This window comes from Bubalus kerabau, chromosome 21 (genome assembly GCF_029407905.1).
Source record: "Bubalus kerabau isolate K-KA32 ecotype Philippines breed swamp buffalo chromosome 21, PCC_UOA_SB_1v2, whole genome shotgun sequence".
Taxonomy (NCBI): Eukaryota; Metazoa; Chordata; class Mammalia; order Artiodactyla; family Bovidae; genus Bubalus; species Bubalus kerabau.
Window position 1 is genome coordinate 26,685,511 of NC_073644.1, and position 21,713 is coordinate 26,707,223.

A 21,713-nucleotide genomic window follows, 5' to 3' on the forward strand; every position below is an offset into this window, starting at 1 on the left:
TTTACTAAAGCTGATACTTTTTTTAATTTATAAGAAAATACACTGATTTTGCATGGTCTAAGTTATGCAGCCATTTGTATCAGCTTTTGTCCTCTGGAATTTGGCATCTTACATGGCATTTCCATTCCAGATGTAAATGGAAATTACACTAAAATCATTAAGAGTTGGTTATCTGAAGCTTTTAATTTCTCTGTTCTTCTCATATGACTAAAAGCTTTTATTAAAACTTCCCAGAGAGCACTGTTTCTTTCAAATCTGAATAACATTTAAAACAGCCAATTTTCAAGAGGAATGGGTACATTTCTTACTTTTATAAAAGACAGACATACAGGTGTGAAGCCGGTATATCAATGTGTAATCATCAAGTCAAATAGTTTTTTGGCAACTGTGATCATCTTAAAACTTTTGGCTGATGAACCATGGCGGTCCTCCAGGTAAATTTTTAAGAATCAAGAATTTCAAGGAAGCCACAACCGTTTTCCATTAATATATGTTAGAGTGAAACCACAGATATGCTTTCTTTAAAGAAGAATGTCATTGTTTATTCTTAATATGAAATCATTTTTAAGACATCTGAAAACATTTAAAAGGCAAAGGGATCATTCTACCCCTCACCCAAATCTAATTTTGTTTACCTTCACATGTCTGAATAAAGGCATGATACATAGTAATAACAGACATAATATGCAGAACAGTCCAACTTACTTTGAGAGCATAGAGGCCTGACTTCCCGGGGATTTTGAAGAATGTTCCATCCCCGATTCGCGTGTTAGTGTGAAGCATTGCATTCAGACAGGCTAATGGAGAAGTTCCACTAGAAAATAAAAGTGTGCAAAAAATGAAGCAGTCTGAGACGCAGTTTCTGGGGCAAAACCGTTCTCAGTCTCTTAGGAAAAAAAAAAAAAAAAAGACCCTCTCGCATGCCTTTTTAAAATATCCTCCCAACCCCGAAAACATCTACATTACAATAACAGGCCAGTCCAGTTTCGCCAAAGTTAATCAGATGCATCTGTCTTCTAGGCTTCAGGCAAAAAGTCTCCTGAATTGAAATTATGCTTTTATTCATAAAGCAACCAACACTATATTTCAAAGAAACCAAAGCCCAAACGTTTATGTGGTGTTATTTTGCAAATAATACCATGAAGCCTCAGGTTTTAAATATTACAGACAAGTTGATGGTTGCACTTGAATGATCAAATAAACCAAGTTCAAGGACAGCTCCATCCTATAGGTTGAAAAGCAACAAAAGAATAATAAGAAACCAGGGAAGAACTGATTTAAAATTACAAGTATTTAAGTTACTCATGGGATTGCACTTCTCACAAGGCCAAATAAAAATCTATATCTGTGCTTCTTCAGTGACATTCTTTCCTCAGCTCTTTATTTGTCAAATAAAGAAAATATGTGTTTGGGAATCCTACCCAGCTAATGATAATATTCTGCAATAAAGAAGTGACTGAACTGTGAAAACAGATTTTTTTTTAAAGGAATCAAACAGTATTAAATATTGATTAAAATATCAAAACACATATGTACAAACATCATTGAAATGTATTCATATAATTAAAAAGATGTTTATGAAATGTAAAATACATATATATTTTCTGGGGTAATTTCAGAACTTCTTTTGTGTTTTGTTTGTAAACTGGTATTTCTGTATACTAGAATTTAGAAGTAGAACTGTTACTTGCATTTACTTATGTTTCCATATATACTTTGCTTCCTAATATGCTATAAGATCAATATCTGGTTGAATCAATACAGATTAGAAACCCTACACCCTATCCCATTCACCTAGTTAGGGGTTCTGGGTATATAATCCAAGATATCCTTGGACAAGAGAACCTTTGGGATATCAAGGTTTCAAAGTAAATTTCTGTGATAGAAACATATTTTTATGTGACTAAGCTAAAAGTGTTCTAAAAACCAAGATTGTCCCATCTCTTACTTACTATGAATGCTCACCAATAAAATGAAAAAAGCCAAATTTGCTGAGTTGCCACAACACACTTACTAGCCAGTCAGCATATATACACATCATGGTCATAAAGGTTTATAAGTATTCTAATAAGAACACTTTATTATTTTAGGAAACAGTTTCTCTAGGCCAACACATCAGTACGTTTCCATTTGGTCTGACAGGAAGCAAGCGCCCCAGTATAAGTTTGGTCACAGAACAACACAGAACAGTGAAGTACACATGGAAACAACGCTGGGAGTTTATGTAACAGCTTTCCTCTCGAAGCTTCTACAAGCCTACAGACCTCATTTCATTCTTTTTCCTCACAAAAGATGTTCTGCTTATATGTAAAGTGGGCCAAGCATTCCTTATAAAGTAAAATACATTCATCTCCCAGAAATAGCTGTCCATGAATACATTTCAGATAAACAAGGCTATACATGTTACACTGAACACTGTAAAATATATATTTTTATCATTATTCTCTTCAGAAAAAGCACAGACAATTTGAAGCTGGGAATTATTATACCAGATTTGTGGAGCTTTAATTTGGCAAAACTGTCAGAAACACAGATTTTTCTGTAGGGACCTGGCAAGAAAATGTTACCACTACAAGTAAAATAGAATCCTATACATATAAATGAAACAATGTAGATGGTTTTGAAATATAAAAATACTTAATATTACTAATTGTGCACATTGCAAACCTCATACACATTCTTCCTGTTCTTCTTTCCTAAGGTCCTAATACACACAATTTCAAGAACTCAGATTTAGAATTTTAGAGAATAATACAGATTTAAAGACAACTAAAAAATACTGAATAAACATAATTTCACTATAATTTACATTTTCTTTCTAAGGTACAGTAAACCAAAGATAATGGTGGAAGATAAACTGACTACTAAATAGTAGTTTAAGGCTATGCTTGTTTCAAACATAAGTGATAATACCCAGTTTCATATAAATAATAAGCTCTGTTGAATATGAATATATTATTAAACTATACTGTTTATTAATTCAATAAATTCAAGATTTACTGTGGAAATATTTTAAAAATATATAATTTATAATCACATGACACAGATATCCAAAAGTCTCAAAGACTACTGTAATTTTCCCCAAAACAAAAAGGAAATCCACTTTATTTTAAAACTATACATTTGCATTTCAGAAGAATTAAAAATATTTTGCAATCAAATGCAAATTTTACTACTCAGCCTGATTAGTCACTTAGTTTTAAACATATCAATTGCATTTCTTCATAGAAAAAAAAAATCAAATTAAATGGCCCTTTCATTTAAAAACTGTAAAACTTTAGCATTGAAAGAGGAAGTGCTTAAGAAAGAAAGGTAACTTTCATCCACTGCATATCCATAGGAAAGTGAATTTTAAATATCTTTCATACCCTTTACTTATTGCTATCATTCTCAACATTTCCACAGAGTCTAGAAATTGTGGACTGCTTCCCCTGAAAAAGTGAATGTCCTAAGTAGCTGCCATTGAACAAGAATAAATAAAAGTCTCATTAATGTATTTCTATTATTTTAATATTCAGAAAAATAGATTCAGCAAGTGTACCTAGGCCAGCTTTAAGAAAGATATAAATATATATTTATATATCTGTATATATTAAAAAACACAATGTCTTATTGTGGGTATGAAAAAAGATGAGGCAAGTATATGTTAAAAGTTTGTATTCTTAGACAGCATAGACATCTTCTATGTAATATTCCTTATTTTTAAATTAAAAAATATTTGCTCACAATGCGAGTTAATTGCCTAAGTCAGAATCTGAAAGCAAAAAATTCTGGAATAGACTATGTGCCTGTGTATATTGTATATGAAATAATAACACATCAACATTTTAATTCAAAAATCTCTAAAATTTCAAAAGTTACTTACTTTCTAAAAGGATGAATTGGAAGAATTGCGATATCCCAATTTATAAAAAGAGACAACAAAGAAAAAAGGGAAAAAAAAGTTAGTTTTCCAGCTTAAAATGCAATTCTACATCCCACTATCTCAATAAATAAGACAGCATACAAGAAACACACCAAACTCTTAGATTTGGCTGTAAACTCTGGAGGACTGGAGTAAAAGGTAAATTCCACTTTCTTCCCTACACTTCCATAATGTTTTCACTTTGTCTACAATGCTCACATATGGATAGTGCCATATTGGGAATACAATTAGAAATAAACTATCAGGACACTATTTGTCCCCAGTTCCTTTCTTTCTGCCATGCCCTGTAACTAGGCCCTTCCCTATACACCTGCCAGGATAGATATACAGCTTCTTCTATTTGTTTGTCTTCCTCCCTAGACTGTAGGGTTGTGGAACCCTTCTGGCTTGTTTTCATTTCCCACAACCCCTGAAGCAGAACGGGGTGAAATTTGGAGGCAGGGGAGCAGGCATAATTTAAACTGTCTAGACATCAAAGAACCCCCAGAGATGCTCTGCAGAGCCCCAGTGCTGTGTGAACTACAGAAAAACCATTGCTTTATCACATCAAATTGCTGACAGAACATATAAAATTTTACTAATAGTGCACACTTGGTGAAGAGAATGGATGGTCTGTCTATTTTAATAATTTTAAAAACCAGAGAAAATACCTGGGGAATGCAATTGGAAGGATATTTAGATACGACAAAGAAAACATCATTCCTTTCCATAGAAAATTAATAATGCTTTACAAGGCAATAATTAAGTAATCCAAATCTTAAGCTACTTTATTTTACTAAGTATCTCTTCATAAAAATTTCAGATGAAGCTATTTCCTGAAAACATTTTTAAATCTTGCTTTGTAATTTGCGGAACATTGAAAAAAGTAATCCTAAACAATGTTAAGTCTAAAAATTCAACAGATTTAAGGAGTGATTATTAAGCAGCATTATTCATCAGTTATTGTGCTAAGTCCTATTAATACAAATTAACTGAACCAATTTTATATTCACTCTTTAAAATAAATTAATAATACTTGAAGTATTTTCAGTGTCGAGAGCCAGGAGAAAATGTCTTAATTTTAAAGAATATATTTTTAAGAGGAAGTTATGTGGATCTCTGAGATGGAAGTAATGTTTCAGTTCTTTATACAGAATATTAGTGTTCATTATGTGGAAATTAATTGTTTACTTAGGATTTGGTCATTTCATTTTATATATGTTATACTTCCCAAAAATGTTTTTGAAAATACTGAAAAACAAATAATGTACCCTTGGCCTTATGCAAGTGTTTACATATTCAATGGGCAAGTCACTACTAGTGGGGAAGAAAAAACTATTTCTACCACGGAATGTGGATAAGTCCTAAACACACATACACGCAGTTTATACCAGTTGATAAATCAGTAACCTAGATGATTAAAAACTACCCTAGAAAGTCAAGGCCAAACTAACTTCTTTTTATTTTTTTTAAAGGCAAATATATTAAGCATTTATTGAGTACATCATTTTTTTTTACTTAATTTATTTTAATTGGAGGCTAATTACTTTACAATATTGTAGTGGTTTTTGCCATACATTGACATGAATCAGCCCTGGGTGTACATGCAAACTAACTTCTTACTCTGAGAAACAATACTGTTAGTCTGGAACGCTTGAAAATGATTGGGAAAAAAAACTTGAAAGTTAGAGTCCTACATAAATACATTATCTGAAGAAGCTCAGCACACAGAATAGTAGACCAAAAAAGGACCTACAGAAAGTCTGAAATTTGATTTGGATGATGAGAACAGTATCTCAAATTTCACAGTACCTCTTAGATCACCAGTGAAAGTTTTTTAATGGGCACTGACATATGACAAATAACAAAGATTTAAGTTAGAAAATGTAAGTTTGATTCCAAGTTTTGCAGGTGTAACTGAGGCTGAGGTTTAGAATCTCACTGTCGTCAACTAGCTAAGAGATAACAGCTGAAATCTAAATTCTACTCTGATTTCAAACCCCATATAAACATGCAAAAATAAACAAGAACAACCAATTAATTCAAGAGATGAGTCATTTAAAAGGAAGATATTTTGCATATTTCTTTTTAAAGAATACCTACATGCTTTTCATTATTCAGTGTGTCTGTAGGGTAAAATTAGAAACATAGTCCCAGGTATTCTTTTACCAGGTATGGATATCAAAGCAAGAAATAATTACCAAGTGACATATGTTGCACAATTCTTAAATTTAGAGAAACAGTTTCAGACTCCAAACCTAAACACGCATCTCTGATTGGCTTGAACAATGTAAAATTATATTCTTTGGGGAATATAAACAGGCATTTGAACTTAGACCTTTTATCCACTTTATGGACACAATGAAGCTACCACTAGAGAGACTACAGTGATTCCTATAGTCATGTTCACTAAACAGACCTTTTGTTTTAGGAGACAAGAATTTCAAAACATCAATACAAGGACAAAAGTTTGCTCAGTATTATTTTAGAATAGTACCTATAAGGAAAATTAAGAAATAGTCCTATAAAAATGTAAGCTAAAGCATATAATCTAAATTATAATTTTTAAAGACCTCAAAGTAAAATATGAGGTGAGCTGGTCATCTTTGATTATAGACATTAAGGGAAGGATATACCACATATATATCTGGATACCAGCAATTGTATGCATGTCGTGACAGGCTACACTAGGAAAGGCAATGCAGTACAATGAACGAGACTGGCTTCTGAAGCCACTTAGCCTGAGTAGCTAAGGACAGACCATTTACTAGCTCTATGACTTTAGACTTCATTTCTATGGGTCTCAGGCTTCACAACTACAAAATGTGGATAACAAAGGTCACTATTTCATAGGGGATTATTCTGAAGATTTAATGAGTTAAAATCATAAAACACCTAGAATTGTGTCTGGCATATTGTATGTGTTTAAAAATTATAAATTATTATTACTATGTATAATAATAATGAATTATTATGAAAGGAAATCAACTCTGAATATTCATTGGAATGACTGATGCTGAAGCTGAAGCTCCAATACTTTGGCCACCTGATGCGAAGAGCCGACTCACTGGAAAGACCCTGATGCTGGGAAACATTGAGGGCAGGAAGAGAAGGGGGTGAGACAGGATGAGATGGTGGGATGGCATCATCGTCTCAGTGGACATGCTGCTGCTGCTGCTGCTAAGTCGCTTCAGTCGTGTCTGACTCTGTGCAACCCCACAGACAGCAGCCCACCAGGCTCCTCCGTCCCTGGGATTCTCCAGGCAAGAATACTGGAGTGGGTTGCCATTTCCTTCTCCAATGAATGCATGCGTGCTAAGTCGTTTCAATCGTGTTCGACTCTGTGTGACCCCATGGAGAGCCCTCCACCAGGCTCCTCTGTCCACAGGATTTTCTAGGCAAGAATACTGGAGTGGGTTGCCATGTCCTTCCCCACAATGGACATAAGTTTGAGCAAACTCCAGGAGACAGTGAAGGACTGGGAAGGCTGGCATGCTGCAGTCCATGATGTCGCAAAGAGTCAGACACAACTTAGCAACTGAACAACAATAATGATAACTACTATGCCCCAAAATAACCAACATCTAGAGATACAAAGGATGGCAAATGGAAAAAAAATTAAATATTCTGTAGTTTAAAGAACTTATTCAGGTAAAATTTTGTTTAATTTCATTTTTGTTTCATTAGCAAAAATAAGTGAAGATATGCAAGTGTATACATTCCTTTCCCATAGCCTTTCACATGTGATTAATACTGAAAGTAACTTATTCAGTAGAGAGAAAACATGCTAAAAATATCTATTATTATAGATGCCATTTATTGAGTATCTCTAATGTGACTGGGCTTTCACACTATTATTTATATTGCTTACAGTCCCCATAAAATGTAAGCATGATCCCTAGTTTTACAGATGTAACCGAGGCTGAGAGGTTAAGACTCAGAGTGTAGTCAAATAACAACTAAGTGATACAGCTGAAATCCAAATTCTACTCTGATTCCAACACCCATGCTCTTTTGACTACCCCCAATTCTCTGTCTACAGAGTTGTTTCTTCCACTTAACTAACCTTGGATACCACAAGTGAATATATAACACTTGAGGGAAACACACAAAGGAAAGCCAGATGCCAGAAAAGAATAAGATGTTGGCTTCATCTTCATTTAATATTGTCTGTAACAATGACTCCCCTAGGGTAAATTCCAAATAATATAATGAAAGAACCAGGTTACAGAGGATGACATTGTTGGCTGTCTTGTTCAGGTAATGCTACCCTATGAAAACGAAGGAAGAAAGACCTCTGAGAGAATATGGTTAAGAATTCAGACCCATAATTGAGATGCCTCTTTGCAGAACTAGATCATTAAAGAATAACACAATCCATTAGTTGAATAAATATTTATTGAGCACATTATATATGTGAAGCTAATCTTGAAATAAATTTGCACTCTTGACAGTGCTTTGCACAGAACAGAAATGTAGGCTGGGCTGAAATGAATTCTCTGAATACATATGAAATGACAAGGGATTCAGGAGAAAGGAGCCTTGAAGCATGTGTCACAAAATGGAGAAAATCATTTGGAATTTAGATGTTATCCCTAATTTATTCTAAGGAGGCAATCATTTGTGGATTTATTCTATCACCAACTCCAGCGCAGAGGCAGCCAACCCATGGTCTTCGATGACTCTTCAGGACTTTATACTATTTCCCTACAACTGTAGTCTCAGAGTATTTTCACTTAAGCCAAAAAAAAAAACCGTATAAAATAAAACAATGAATTTCATATATTAAAGAACAGCAGTGTAAGCACAATTGGTATGATAAAACAGGTTCGTATCGAAATGTTAATTTCTGTATTCTACTTGTAGCTACTCATACTCACATTCTCTCATTTTGTTAGTAATGGCCAATACCACAGCATTTCTGAATGTGTGCTATAGAATGTTAGTTCCAAGTGTTCCTCAAAAAAACTGTCAAAGGAGTTTCAGAAAAAAATGCATCCTCCTCTTGCAAACTCAGCAAATACATTAACAGTGTACACTAAAATCTCTGAAAAATCTTATATTAACTCCAGAAACCTCCTTAACTCAGTGTTTCCTAAGAATATACAATTTAAAAATCTTCTCCACAAGAGTATGTAGCAACATCTCTGATTATAGTATGCCAAGAAAAATACTTGAGGAAATGCTGAACTATATTTATGGTTAGGGTCATGAGGAAATAGTACCTAGCGGTCATATTCCCAGGAACATTTAATTTCATTAGCAAGATGCTTAAAAATTATTTGAAAGGTATATAAAATAGTTCTCTGTGAAAAAATAATGGAGTGTGATTATTTTTCCCTGTGTAGCCTTACAAAATTGAAAAGCATCCAGGTACTTTAAACAGCGTTGAAAAATTTACAAACAGTATCCATATATAAATGAAAATACTTTATATTTGCAATATCATATTACCTAAAATGAAAGTCATCATATTCATCTCTCCCAGTGGAGAGCTTCCTCCTGACTATTTCTCTCACTCAATGAGTAAGGTCTTCCTCTTCATCACCCAGAAATGAAGCATTTCTTAGACTATTAGAATTATTCTGCCTCAACAAAGTTCATCTTTCAATTTACATTTTTTACTTCCTCACATCCTAATTCAAACAATCTTTACATCACAAGAGGACAGTTTTAGAAACCCTAGCCCTACCCCTGCTTTTAATGTCTGCCTGCTGCAATTTCATCTACCCACTGGTGCCAGGGCCATGTTCCTATTTAAAAGACAAAAACAAGTAAAACGTTGCTCAGGCTTCAGGCCTTGACATACACCAGACTGACTGACTGCTTCTTTACAATCTGTAGTTTTCACTCCCTACCACAGGAAGCACAGAGTCATTAGGATCCTCTATGGTAGATCGGCAACTCCTTCATCTCCACCTTCCCCAACTCTCAGGTTACTCCCCAACCCCGAGACTATCCTCTAATCTGATGTGGCTCAGTAAACCATGTGCCTCTGCAGTTTCCCATCTCTCTGTTTTGGCTCCTCCGGCATCCTCTGCCTGGAAATGCATCCCACTCTTTGCTCCATTTATCACTCAAAATAAAATGTTTAGCCACCACCTGTATGGTGACGTCTTCCGTGATACCAGGGTGTCTCCCTCACTGTACAACAGTCTCAACACCCTACATGTCCCTCACATTTTCCTCTCATTACAACCGTTTATGCGTCTAACTCTCCTGCCCTTAAAACTTCCAAGAAGTTTGGGAATGCCACGGGGGACAGACACATATTTATCTATCCTTTATTATTTGACAAGCAATCCCAAGGTACTCAGAAGGTGTTTGTTGAAATGAATGTAATCATTGCTATAAAAACTGTTTCAATCATGGATATGTGGACATAACAACCACACACCGAACAGCCTCTATAGTCTATAAACTCCTGACTATAATCATGTGTGTCAAACAGCCAACATATCACACAGGCTATGTAGTAGCCATATTATATTTGCACGCTCTGCATTCCTTTCTCCTAGGAACTTTCCTTACTTTAGCCATCACTGAAATGGTTCTGACTTCATCAGAAAGGCTAGCCTTGGTAACTATCTGGCCAGATGGTAGGAGTTTGAGTATCTTTGGGGAAGCATATAGAAATAAAGGGAATGAGCATACATTATTTTCAGCAGAAACATAAGCTGTAAAGGGACAAAAAACATATTAGCTAGGGACTATCTTGGCCTCGACAAGGAGGGAGCCTACCAAGAACAAAACTAACCACAGTCAAGCAGAGCAAATCAGAGGAAGAAAACATGGGGCATCACTTGGACTCCTGTATTATCTAGTCAAGTTGAAGGTCAACTGGATGTCCACGTTAAATAACCCAACAAATCCCCTGCTTATTTTATTGTTGACACTTGGATAACTGAGAGGCTGACCTCATTTTTCTAAGCCTCAATGTGCTCCTCTGTAAAATGATGAGTTTAAAATAGGTGGTGATGATTCATCTGAGTCAGTTCTAATGAGGTGGATAAACCTACAGCCTAGTACACAAAGTGAAGTAAGTCAGAAAGAAAAACACCAACAGTATATTAATGCATATATAATGGAATCCAGAAGGATGGTACTGACAAATCTGTTCACAGAACAGCAACGGAGACGCAGACACAGAGAACAGACATACGGACAAGGGTGGGGAGAAGAGGCAGAGGGTGAGATAAATGGAGAGAGCAGCATGGATGCAGGAATGTGAAAGTTGCTCAGTTGTGTCCAACTCTTTGCAACCCCATGGACTATACAGTCCATGGGCCAGAATACTGAAATGGGTAGCCTTTACCATCTCCAGGGGATCCTCCCAACCCAGGGATTGAACCCAGGTCTCCCGCATTGCAGGTGGATTCTTAACCAGCTGAGCCATAAGGGAAGCCCAAGTGAGTAGCCTCTCCCTTCTCCAGCAGATCTTCCCAACCCAGGAATGGAACTGGGGTCTCCTGCACTGCAGGTGCATTCTTTACCAGCGGAGCCACATGGGAAGCCTGCATGGATGCACATACACTAACACATGTAAATATATGGCCAATGGCAACTTGCTGGGTGACTCAGGGAATACAAACTGGGCTCTGTAATAACCTAGAGGGTTGGGAATGGGTGAGAGGTAGGAGGGAGACTCAAGAGGGAGGGGACATATGTACACATATGGTTAATTCATGTTGATGTATGACAGAAACCAAACCAATATTGTAAACCAATCATCAATCAATTAAAATTAAATAAATATTTTTAAAAATACGTGATGAGTTTTAAATAGTTTTAAGATGAAAGTTCTACTAATATCTTTATGGTTAAGGCTTCAGGGGCAATTACAAATGGTTGGACAATTGGCATGTCGTTCACTTTAGCCACGCCACCTGTCTCTTTGCCTCTCTTCCTGCTCATTTGTCAAAGAAGGCTCCCATTCACCTCCTAAAAACTTCTAATCAACTCTCTAGTCTGTAGTAATGGTTCCTGAACTTCTGTAGGCATCACAGCCCGTCCTGTGACTGCAGCTTTTAGTTCTGGGCTATCTAATATCTCATGGCTCAAAGGCAATAAGTGCCTTAGGATGCTGGCTTCATCAAGACTCTTTGTGTCCCCCTCATAAGGACCCTGTCAGACTCAGATGCTCAGAAAACATTCAGGGACTGGTGATAAGCTTAACATTTCATAATCTACAGAACAGAACAAAATTTGAAGCATGGCAATACCAGAAATTGGCTGAGGAGATTCAGAAATAGGAACTATGAAATACCCTAGTGAGAATATAAACTGACACAGCCAGTTTGAAAAGACATCTGGCAATATCTAGAGGGAAAACAAAACAGGTGTGCATGCTTTGCAAATCAGCAATCCCACTTTTTGGTACAGTCCCTAGAAAAACTCAACTCACACTCACAGTCCTTAATTTTTTTAGGAGAAAAAAAAAACTGTCAGTAAATTAAATGTTCACCAGAACATAGTAACTATAGACACAGATACACTTAATCTATATATACACAGTGAAATTATAAAATTCTGAGTCACTATGGTATACAGCAAACATATAACAATGATTAACTCTGAGTAAAAAAGGAAATCAAAGGAACTCCAACTTTATCTGCCAGACTTTATTTAAAAGAAATCCAAAGCAAATATGACAATACATCTACAACTGTTAATTCCAGCTGGTGCTTGTTGGTCTATGATATTTTGCTGTATTTTCAAAATTTTTCAGAACAGAAAAAATAAAGACTATTGATCATTTTGTTCTTTAACCCACAGTTTATCTTCTCTCCAATTCTATTAGATCTTTCTCCCTATTTCAGCTTATATTAAGGTTTAAGCATTTTCCACACGTAAATCCATATATACACAGAAATTATATGGAAGTGTAAAGGTACATCATTATACAGACTAAAAGTAATAAGCCACTCTCAACTTCTCCCAACGACACCCATTGCTTCTGAAATGATGACTATTAATGATGTACCATGTGTTTTTTTCTCCCAGAGCTTTTCCTATTTTTATTCAGATATATGTACAGATTCAATTCTATGCTTTTGTATTTTAAATTTATTTTCAACAGAAGTGAGGGCTGTTATTGCATACCAGTAGATGCATGCTTTTTTACTTAATAACCTTAATGGTAAAGTTTCCCATAGAATATATTTTTTGTTCTTAATGTTGCACAGACTATTAAATGCTCTTAATAATCATGCAATGTTCCCACTGTCCTATAGAGTAGATAAGCTGTACTGTAATTTTTAAACTTCTTTATTATTTAACATGTAGCTTGCATCTGATTTTAAAAAACAGTGCTGCAACGAAGAACCAATATATATGCCTCCTTGTTATGTGCTATAGATTGAATGCTTGTGTTCTCCCCAGATTCATATGTTGAAACCCAATCCTCAATGTGATGCTACTTGACGGTGGGGCCTTTGGGAAGTGATCATATCACGAGGATGGAGCCATCACCCATGGTATCAGTGTTGTTATGAAAGAGACTGTTCACGGGATTTCCCAGGCAAGAATATTGGAGCGGGTAGCCACTCTCTTTTCTAGGGGATGTTCTCATCCCAGGGATCAAACTTGGGTCTCAGGCCTGGCAGGCAGATTCTTTACCATCTGAGCCACCAGGGAAGTATAGCAGCCTGAACAGACTAAGACAGTAGGTATAATATAACTATTCCTCTAGGATAGATTCCAAGCAGTAGAATTACTACATCCAAAAAAGCATTTTAAAAAATGTTGATAGCTATTTCCAAATTATCTTCCCTGAGAGTAACTACTTTCCCCACCCGAGTCAAGGGTGGACAGTATGAATCTTTACATTTTTGCTAATCTAATCAAATGGAGGTAAAGTGGTCATTCCAGGTAGAGGGAGCAGCATGCAGGAGGCACATAGGGAAAGAACTGAACATGTCTGCAGAAACAGAATTATTTGCTATTTCCAAACAGCAAGTGGGAGGGTGAACAGGACTGGGATCGGATTCCAAAGGCAAAGTACACACCATGCCAGCTGCATGACACTTATGTGTGCTTAGGTGCTCAGTCATGTCCAACTCTTTGTGACCCCATGGACTATAGCTTCCCAGGCTCCCCTGTCCTTGGGGATTCTCCAGGCAAAAATACTGGAGTAGGTTGCCATGCCCTCCTCCAGGGGATCTTCCCAAACCAGGGATTGAACCCAGGTCTCTTGCATTGCAGGCAGATTCTTTACTGACTGAGCCACATGGGAAACCCAAGAATAGTAGAGTGGGGAGGCTATCCCTTCTCCAGGGGATCTTTCTGACCCAGGAATTGAACCGGGGTCTCCTGCATTGCAGGTGGATTCTGTATCAGCTGAGCTACCAGGGAAGCCCATGCATGACGTTTATACCTCAGTTTAAACTCTATGGCGAGGCGTTTAGACTCCATGTAGGACATGATGGAGAGCCCCAAGGGACTTTCAGGAAGGAAATGCCCTTGTCCTGCTGTACACATGAGGACAGATCCAGAATGAGACACATCTACAAGAAGACACATCAGTGAGGAGCCTGCCGTCCTTGATTGAGGGAAGATAATCTGAGCTTCATCAAAGCAATGATGGTAAAGAAGGGATGTAGAGAAAGACTCAAGAAATACATGAGAAGAGAACGAACTTACTGTTGCTGAGGAGAAGACTGGGAGGAAGGGATAGTTCGGGAGTTTGGGATGGACATCTACACACTGCTGTATATAAAATGTATAACCAGCAAGGATATACTATATAGCACAGGGAACTCTGCTAAAGGTTATGTGGCAGGCTGCATGGGTGCAGAGTTTGGGGGAAGAATGGATACATGTATATATATGGCCGAGTCCCTTCAACGTTTACCTCAAACAATCACAACACTGTTTGCTAATCGGCTATACCCCCATCAAAATAAAAAGTAAAAAATTAAAAAGAGATACATGAGAAGAAATGCGGGGGACAAAAATCAGGAGGGCACAGAAACTGACTAGATGCGCATGATGAGGAAGCAGAAGCAGGTTAGAATTGCTTCAGGGGCTGGGGGTAAGCAGTGGTGTTATTAATTACAATTGGTAACATAAAAGAGATGGTTTGAGGGAAAATATGGTAAATTTAGTTCTGGACTCATTAACTTCAAGGTATGCAAGCATACAAAGTTCAGATACACACACGCATCACAGAGTTAATGCTGGGGTTAGAGACAGACACTGGGGGGCCATCACTTATAGATGGTATTTGGAAAGGTGAAAATTGAAAGGCACAGATGTGGAGTGATAAAAGAAAAATGACTGGAGCTTATTACATTCCTGAGTCAGAAGACTACATGAGAAGATATTTCTGAGATGAAAAACAGGAAAAAATAATCCTATGAAGAATTTCATTTTAATAATATGAAACATAACTCTAACTTGAGGATATGATTATTTTAGAAGCCAGAACAAATTTCTGTAATCACAGGTAGAAACAAACTATGAGTAGGAAATTACCTAGAGAATCTCACCAGCAGGGACTTTTCTTTTAAACATGCTTTTTTCTTTTAAAAAGTAATATAAGAACATTACTAAAATATCTGTCAACTGAAGAAAAGATGAAAAAAATCACTAAAAAATCTCAACTCCTTATAACAACGCTGAGCATTTTACAAACTTTCTACTAGTCTATGTTTCTGGTAGGTTTCTATTTTAAAGTTATGATTTACCTAAATGTTCAATCACCACATTTTATTTTATATTATACCCTGTCCATACTACTATACAGCCATAATAAACATATTAAGTGGTTAAAAATATTCTATCAATGTGTGTCAAGCCAGTGGTTTTCAATCTAGCCGTGCATTAAAATTTTTAGGGCAATTTTTTAAACGCAAACTTTGAGGCAATTCCAAACATCTTAAATAAACATCTCTGGGTAGAGCCAAAGCACTGGCACTCTCTTTTATGTTTTTTCAAATGATTTTACTGCACAGTCAAGTCTGCGAACAACTGATATTACTGGGGAGTGTTTAAATTATGTTCTTCATTTATAATTGAAATAGAATTGATCTGAATATTTTAGTGTATATGATACTTTTGTTCCCTTATATTCAAGAATATTTTAAGATAGGCTTGCATAAGTGGCATTATTATTTCAGGAGATATATGTTATCTAACGACCTTTTGCAAATAATGCCAACTGGCTTTTCAAATGAGTTGTTTTCATTTATCCTCTCACCAGGAGTGAGAAAGCAAAAAGCATCATTTGCAGTCAGGGTGAAGTGCTTGTACTGATTAATTTATTAGGTAAACCAAAAGACAATCTCCAGTGGCTCCTTCCCCTTGCTATGATTACTAGGCAGATCAAATCTTATCTACATATTTGTTTGTTCCCTGGTTTTATGCACTGTAGTTCCTCTGGTCATGACCTCTGACCACAATGTTCTAAGGTCAACACCTCCTTTTGTTTTCATAATCTCTTTAATTAATACCTCTAGCTTATATTAACTAGAAATATTAACTAAAAATATTTTCTCCATTGTCACAATGTTTTTTTGATATACTGCTGCTGCTGCTAAGTCACTTCAGTCGTGTCCGACTCTGTGTGACTCCAGAGATGGCAGCCCACCAGGCTCCCCCATCCCTGGGATTCTCCATGCAGGAACACTGGAGTGGGTACAAACACATAAAATTTGATGCGGTCACATACATTCATCTTTTCCTTTGTTTATCGTAAAGCTTCTGTGAAGAGAGTCATTCCCCTCTCAACGTGTGCATGTGCTAAGTCACTTCAGTCATGTCCAATTCTGCAACCCCATGGACCATAGCCTGGTAAGCTCCTCTGTCTGCAGGACTCTCCAGGCAAGAATACTGGAGTGGGTTACCATGCCCTCCTTCAGGGGATCTTCCTGACCCAGGGATCGAACCTGCATCTCTTATATCTCCTGCATTGTCAGGCGGGTTCTTTACCACTAGCGCCACCTGCAAAGCCTCTTCTGTCTCAAAGGTGAATTCAAATGTTAAATCTGAATTTTTCTGTGTTTTTCAGTGGTATGACTTTTCATGTTTAAATTTTAGATCATGTATGTTTCTTCCTCAATATAAAACATAACTAACACATTATATGTTCCATAAACACTTTTAAGGTGTATAAACATTTCCTTGTCCATTACTTCATTTCTGATTCATCCTCCTACCCCTTCTCTGCAGAAGACTCTGGTACTACTCATGGGAAATTCCTTGATCAGCAGAATGTCAAAAGAACTCAACTCAGAGTTTTGCTGGCTATGGGAAAAATTTTACCTTTAAATGTTTGATAAAGGAAATGTCTAAAAATAACTACACCAACCACTACTGTTAAGACTGGCAATCATACCACAGGACAAATGTCAATTTAATTAGTTTTCTTCTCCCTTCCTTCCTCCCACTCTTCTTTATTTGACCACTTGCATTCTCAAGGCAATTTGTTCAGAAGCAGTTGTGTGGTTTGATTATAAGTATTTCCATAAAAAGATATTTAATAAAGTTAGCTTTCTGCTATAAAAATAGAAGTGTTATCAAATTCAAACACCATAATGACTTCAGATAGCATGAAATACATCCACAAAATTCAGACAGGATTATAAAGTAAAAACAAACTTGAGAAAGGAAAAATACAAAGATCAGTGAATTTAAGCATCTTTCCCTTCCCCAAACTTAATATTCGACACCTAAAAATACATCTAAGAGTCTGGCAGTAGGCCTAAAAGAAATTTAATACACCTAGTTCTTGTTTTAATTTCACCCTCTGGGAAATATGATTCATGAGAGACATAGCTGGGAGTAGGGACTGCAGAAAAGCAACCCAAATTAAATCTCTCCCAAACAGAGAAAAAGAGTAAAATAAAAGTAACAATGGCTAGGATCAATGCAAATGTAAAAAGAGAATAAATAATACTGTTTCAGACTAATGCTTGTTGAAAACTATAAAATTATACTCACATACATATTAATAAATTCCAAAAGTAATGCTACTAATATGTTATATATGTATCACCTCTGTTTTATGGAAATAAACATCTTCCTTAGGAAAAATGCGCATTTTGATGACCCAGGGGAAGAAACGTATCTTTAGACAAAACAAGATTTCCTGTACATTATTTTATAGTAATATCAATGTTCCATCTAGGCACACAGAGCCTCTCCAGACAACAACTCCAGCAACAAAATGAGAGAACAATATGCAAATACAATTGGGTGGGGTGGAAAGGAAAAGAAATCATGAGCCAATTCAAGAAAAATTATTTTAAACCTGAAATCCTATTTAATCAACTAAATGGTAACTAAATAGTTATGAAAATTATAGAGAACTATCTATGTTTATGTAACAATAAATGGTCTTCTGCCTTCATTCTTCAATGTTTTTTAAAAAATAAAATTTTGGATATGATGGCTTCTGGCCATTTGGCAAACATCTTATTTAAGTAAGCACAACTACTCCAAACCACTCATTTAGTTTGAATTAATATTCTTGAGGCTTTAAATACCCACTTAAACTTCCAGGAAATAGTTCTTCAATGCACCTGCCACCTAATTTCATGAAATCAATATTTCACTTAAGCTAAGTCAGGAAATCTTAAGATGTTGAATTCAATTATGACCATTACTTCATGAGCTGCTAGTAGATAAAGCATAGCATTGAAGTTGAAAATCATTACAGTTAAAGAGCTTTACCTCTTTGGAAAAGTGGGGTGTTTTCTAAGGTACCATTAACATAATTAATAAGAGCATATCATGTTAGGATAACAGTAACAACTTAATATTTAATATAGTGCCTTTCTATGGCCAAATGTTAGTTTATAAGCACAGAAACAATATCTCTCTGGCTATGCCTAAAATAAATCTATTGGGATGGTGGGAGGCATCTATCTACCAACAGGAAAAGGAAAACTAATAATATTGAACCAAACCTCATCCAAAGATGTAAATAAGTATTTAGTGAAATCCACATATATTACTGTTTAAGCAAAACACAATCACCACATCTTCGGTCATGTATAAGCACGATGTTACACATGAAAGGCAACAGGAAGCTGGGGTTCCACACAGAAAAGCTCACAAACACATTAAAAGGAAAAAATAAACTTTTATAAACAGTAAACGCCTGTACTGGCTTTGAACTGCTGTCCCTCCCCAGGTAAGTACTAACTACCTGACTGGCTTCCATGCACTGACTCTTCTATTTCCTAGAGTCCAAAGTGGGGAATCATTGCTTCTATTTCTAAACAGAGAATGAAAAAATGTCCAAAGAGATAAAATTTGAAATTTTAAACCTCTCCATCCTGTAAATGGTAAACATTTGATGATCCTAAAATTGCTCCTTTTGTCACCTGACTTGTTAAAGGGAGTTTTAAGAAAACTCAGGAAATATTAAAAATAAATGTTATGCCTGTGCATTCTTAGGTCTCCCACTTCCTCCTTGGTTTGTTCTAATAGACATTCTCTTTCTTCTTTTTTATTTTCCTTCAGGACCCCTTCTTCGAGTCTAACATTTGCCTGCGACTTAACACTTGCCTGTGATAGAAAGTTTGAGATTTCGAGACAGCCAAACCCAGGCTCAAGTACCAGAGCTTCCACTTATAATTGTGTGAAGTTAGGGAAGGTATCTAACTTCTCTCAGCATCGATTTCCTCATCTGTAAAATGAAGAAATAACACCCAACTTCTCAATGTTATTGTGTGGATTAAATAAGCTAAAGGATAAAAACTGCCTGGCTCAAGGACTAATACTGACCGGTTACTGCATAAAAGTTTGTTTCTTGCCCTTTTGCCAAAATGACAATCAACAGACAGTTCTAATGATATTCACAGACACATACATCCGTGTTTGTTCTTTTCTGTTCTTTACCTATATTCTACTCTTAGACCTAATAAACTTCATGCATGTTCAACACTCAGCAAGCTTTTCATTAACATAAAGGGAAATAACTGAAATAATATTACATAAATAAATAGCAGCCAAGAGGAAGCACCACATTTCTAAAGAACATATTCAAAATTGAAGAAACTCTAGTATATTCTCTCTAAAAACAAAATGCCCGAGCAGTTTAATGAGGAGCGGCAGAATTTATTAAAAAGTACAACATTTGATTCTTAGTAAAACAGGGTTAGAAAAACGAAGTGCTCTCAGTGAAGGTAAAGGAAAACATTCACTGGGAAAAGTCAGCCATCACCCGCAACAATATTTATTAATATAGGCAGACTGCTTAAAAGAGCCCCAAGCGAAAGGGTGAACAAGTAGAGACTACAACTTCAGCAAGAAGGATCATGGAGATGCAGTCAGTGTTCACAGGGAAGAAGGCTCCAGATATATACCAGAAAGGAAAATAAAATATTTCTATCTAATGTTACAATGGGATTTTTGTGTGTAGATGAATTTGGAGTCAAAATATGGCCACAGTTTACACAAACTGTAATTCAGACAGAGAAACCAGAAAGCACAACGGGGCCTCCCAAATTTTCTCTTTCCAACAAGTCACGCTTTCTCAGTTTAGATTCTAGTCTTCACTGTCACACAGACAAAACAGAGATAACGTAGGTAAGCGACACCGAACTGGGAACCACCCTCATAACCTTCTTCACAGTCATTCAAATCACTGCCTGGCCTCCAGGTGGCCAGTTGTCTCCTTAAACCCACTAAACATGAACCGGGGAATGAGTGACGACGACGGGGTTCCATACGGGGGACCCTCGATGTCCGTTTTCACCCAACATCACTATCTGGTACCTACCCGGAAGGAATGAACGGAACCACTCCAACGCAATCCCAGCCACTCCTGCTAGTTCAAGCATTCGGTTCAGCATCACCTCATGACCAACACGAAAGCAGCTGAGGCTCTAATATAATCATCATGGAAAGTTGTCCCAAATCCTTCATTCGAGGAAGATCCTTCATACACACCAACGCTGTCTCCAAGCCATGCCGGGGTCTGAAACCAGACTGGAAAATATTATATATGTGTATATATAGTAAAACTCCCACAAACCACTCTTCTCCTACGTCACATTTATGAACAGCTGCTTAACCCCTCCTAAACACATATATTGCCTTCTCAAGGTGAAAATATGAACATTCAAGGAAAGATCTTTTCCACAGTAGAAGGGAAACTGAGAGTGTATGAAGACCTGGTGCTGCCTGGTAAGGTGGTTGAGGCGGTCCCAAACGGAACATACTTTGTCCTGAAGGGGAAAGAGAAAACACAATATTGGTTTCCAAGGCTAGTCTTCTAAACTTGGTATATAGGATCAAGCTCTTCCAGTATTTACAAAGCAAAACAACAACGAGATATCTTGACTTTTTCAGGAGGTGGGAAAGCAATGCCGTATGAACCACTGAGGCTTTGTTTGGTATTACCAAGGTACCTTCTTCCTCCTGAATCCCACTGTGTGGTCACCCACCACTTTTGTAATCCCACCTACCACTGCCTTGACTGCATTACCAGACTCTACTGATGCAGAAGGTCTATACTGACTACATTTGCTCACTATGTAGACACAGCCAACAGCCTTTGAATAAACAACAACTTTAATCGTAGCAATTATTAAAAAAATGACCAATAAGCCCCAAGAGGTATTATATGTTAAAGAACAAGAACAAACTAACTTTAAAAATATCAATTTTCCTTCTCACTTCTTAATGAATAGGCTTTTGTAGAAACTGACATTATATAAAGTTTTCAAAGTTTAAACAGATAATCTACTATTTTTATCTTCTTGAGACTCCTATTATAAGATTTAAGACTATTTCCTTTTCACTTGCCCCTTTCTCTCCTAAACCAATACTTAAAACTAAAACTTTCAATGCCAGTACA

The 21,713-nt window shown here is 36.4% G+C and overlaps 1 protein-coding gene across 1 annotated transcript in view; it reads right to left on the reverse strand.

Moving 5' to 3' along the window:
* ASXL3 (ASXL transcriptional regulator 3) overlaps positions 1 to 21,713 on the reverse strand; it is a 196,102-nt gene that overhangs the window by 122,858 nt on the left and 51,531 nt on the right. The window contains exon 3 of the mRNA XM_055559041.1: positions 706 to 814. Coding sequence (XP_055415016.1) covers positions 706 to 814 — 109 coding nt within the window. The remainder of the gene's footprint in view (positions 1 to 705; positions 815 to 21,713) is intronic.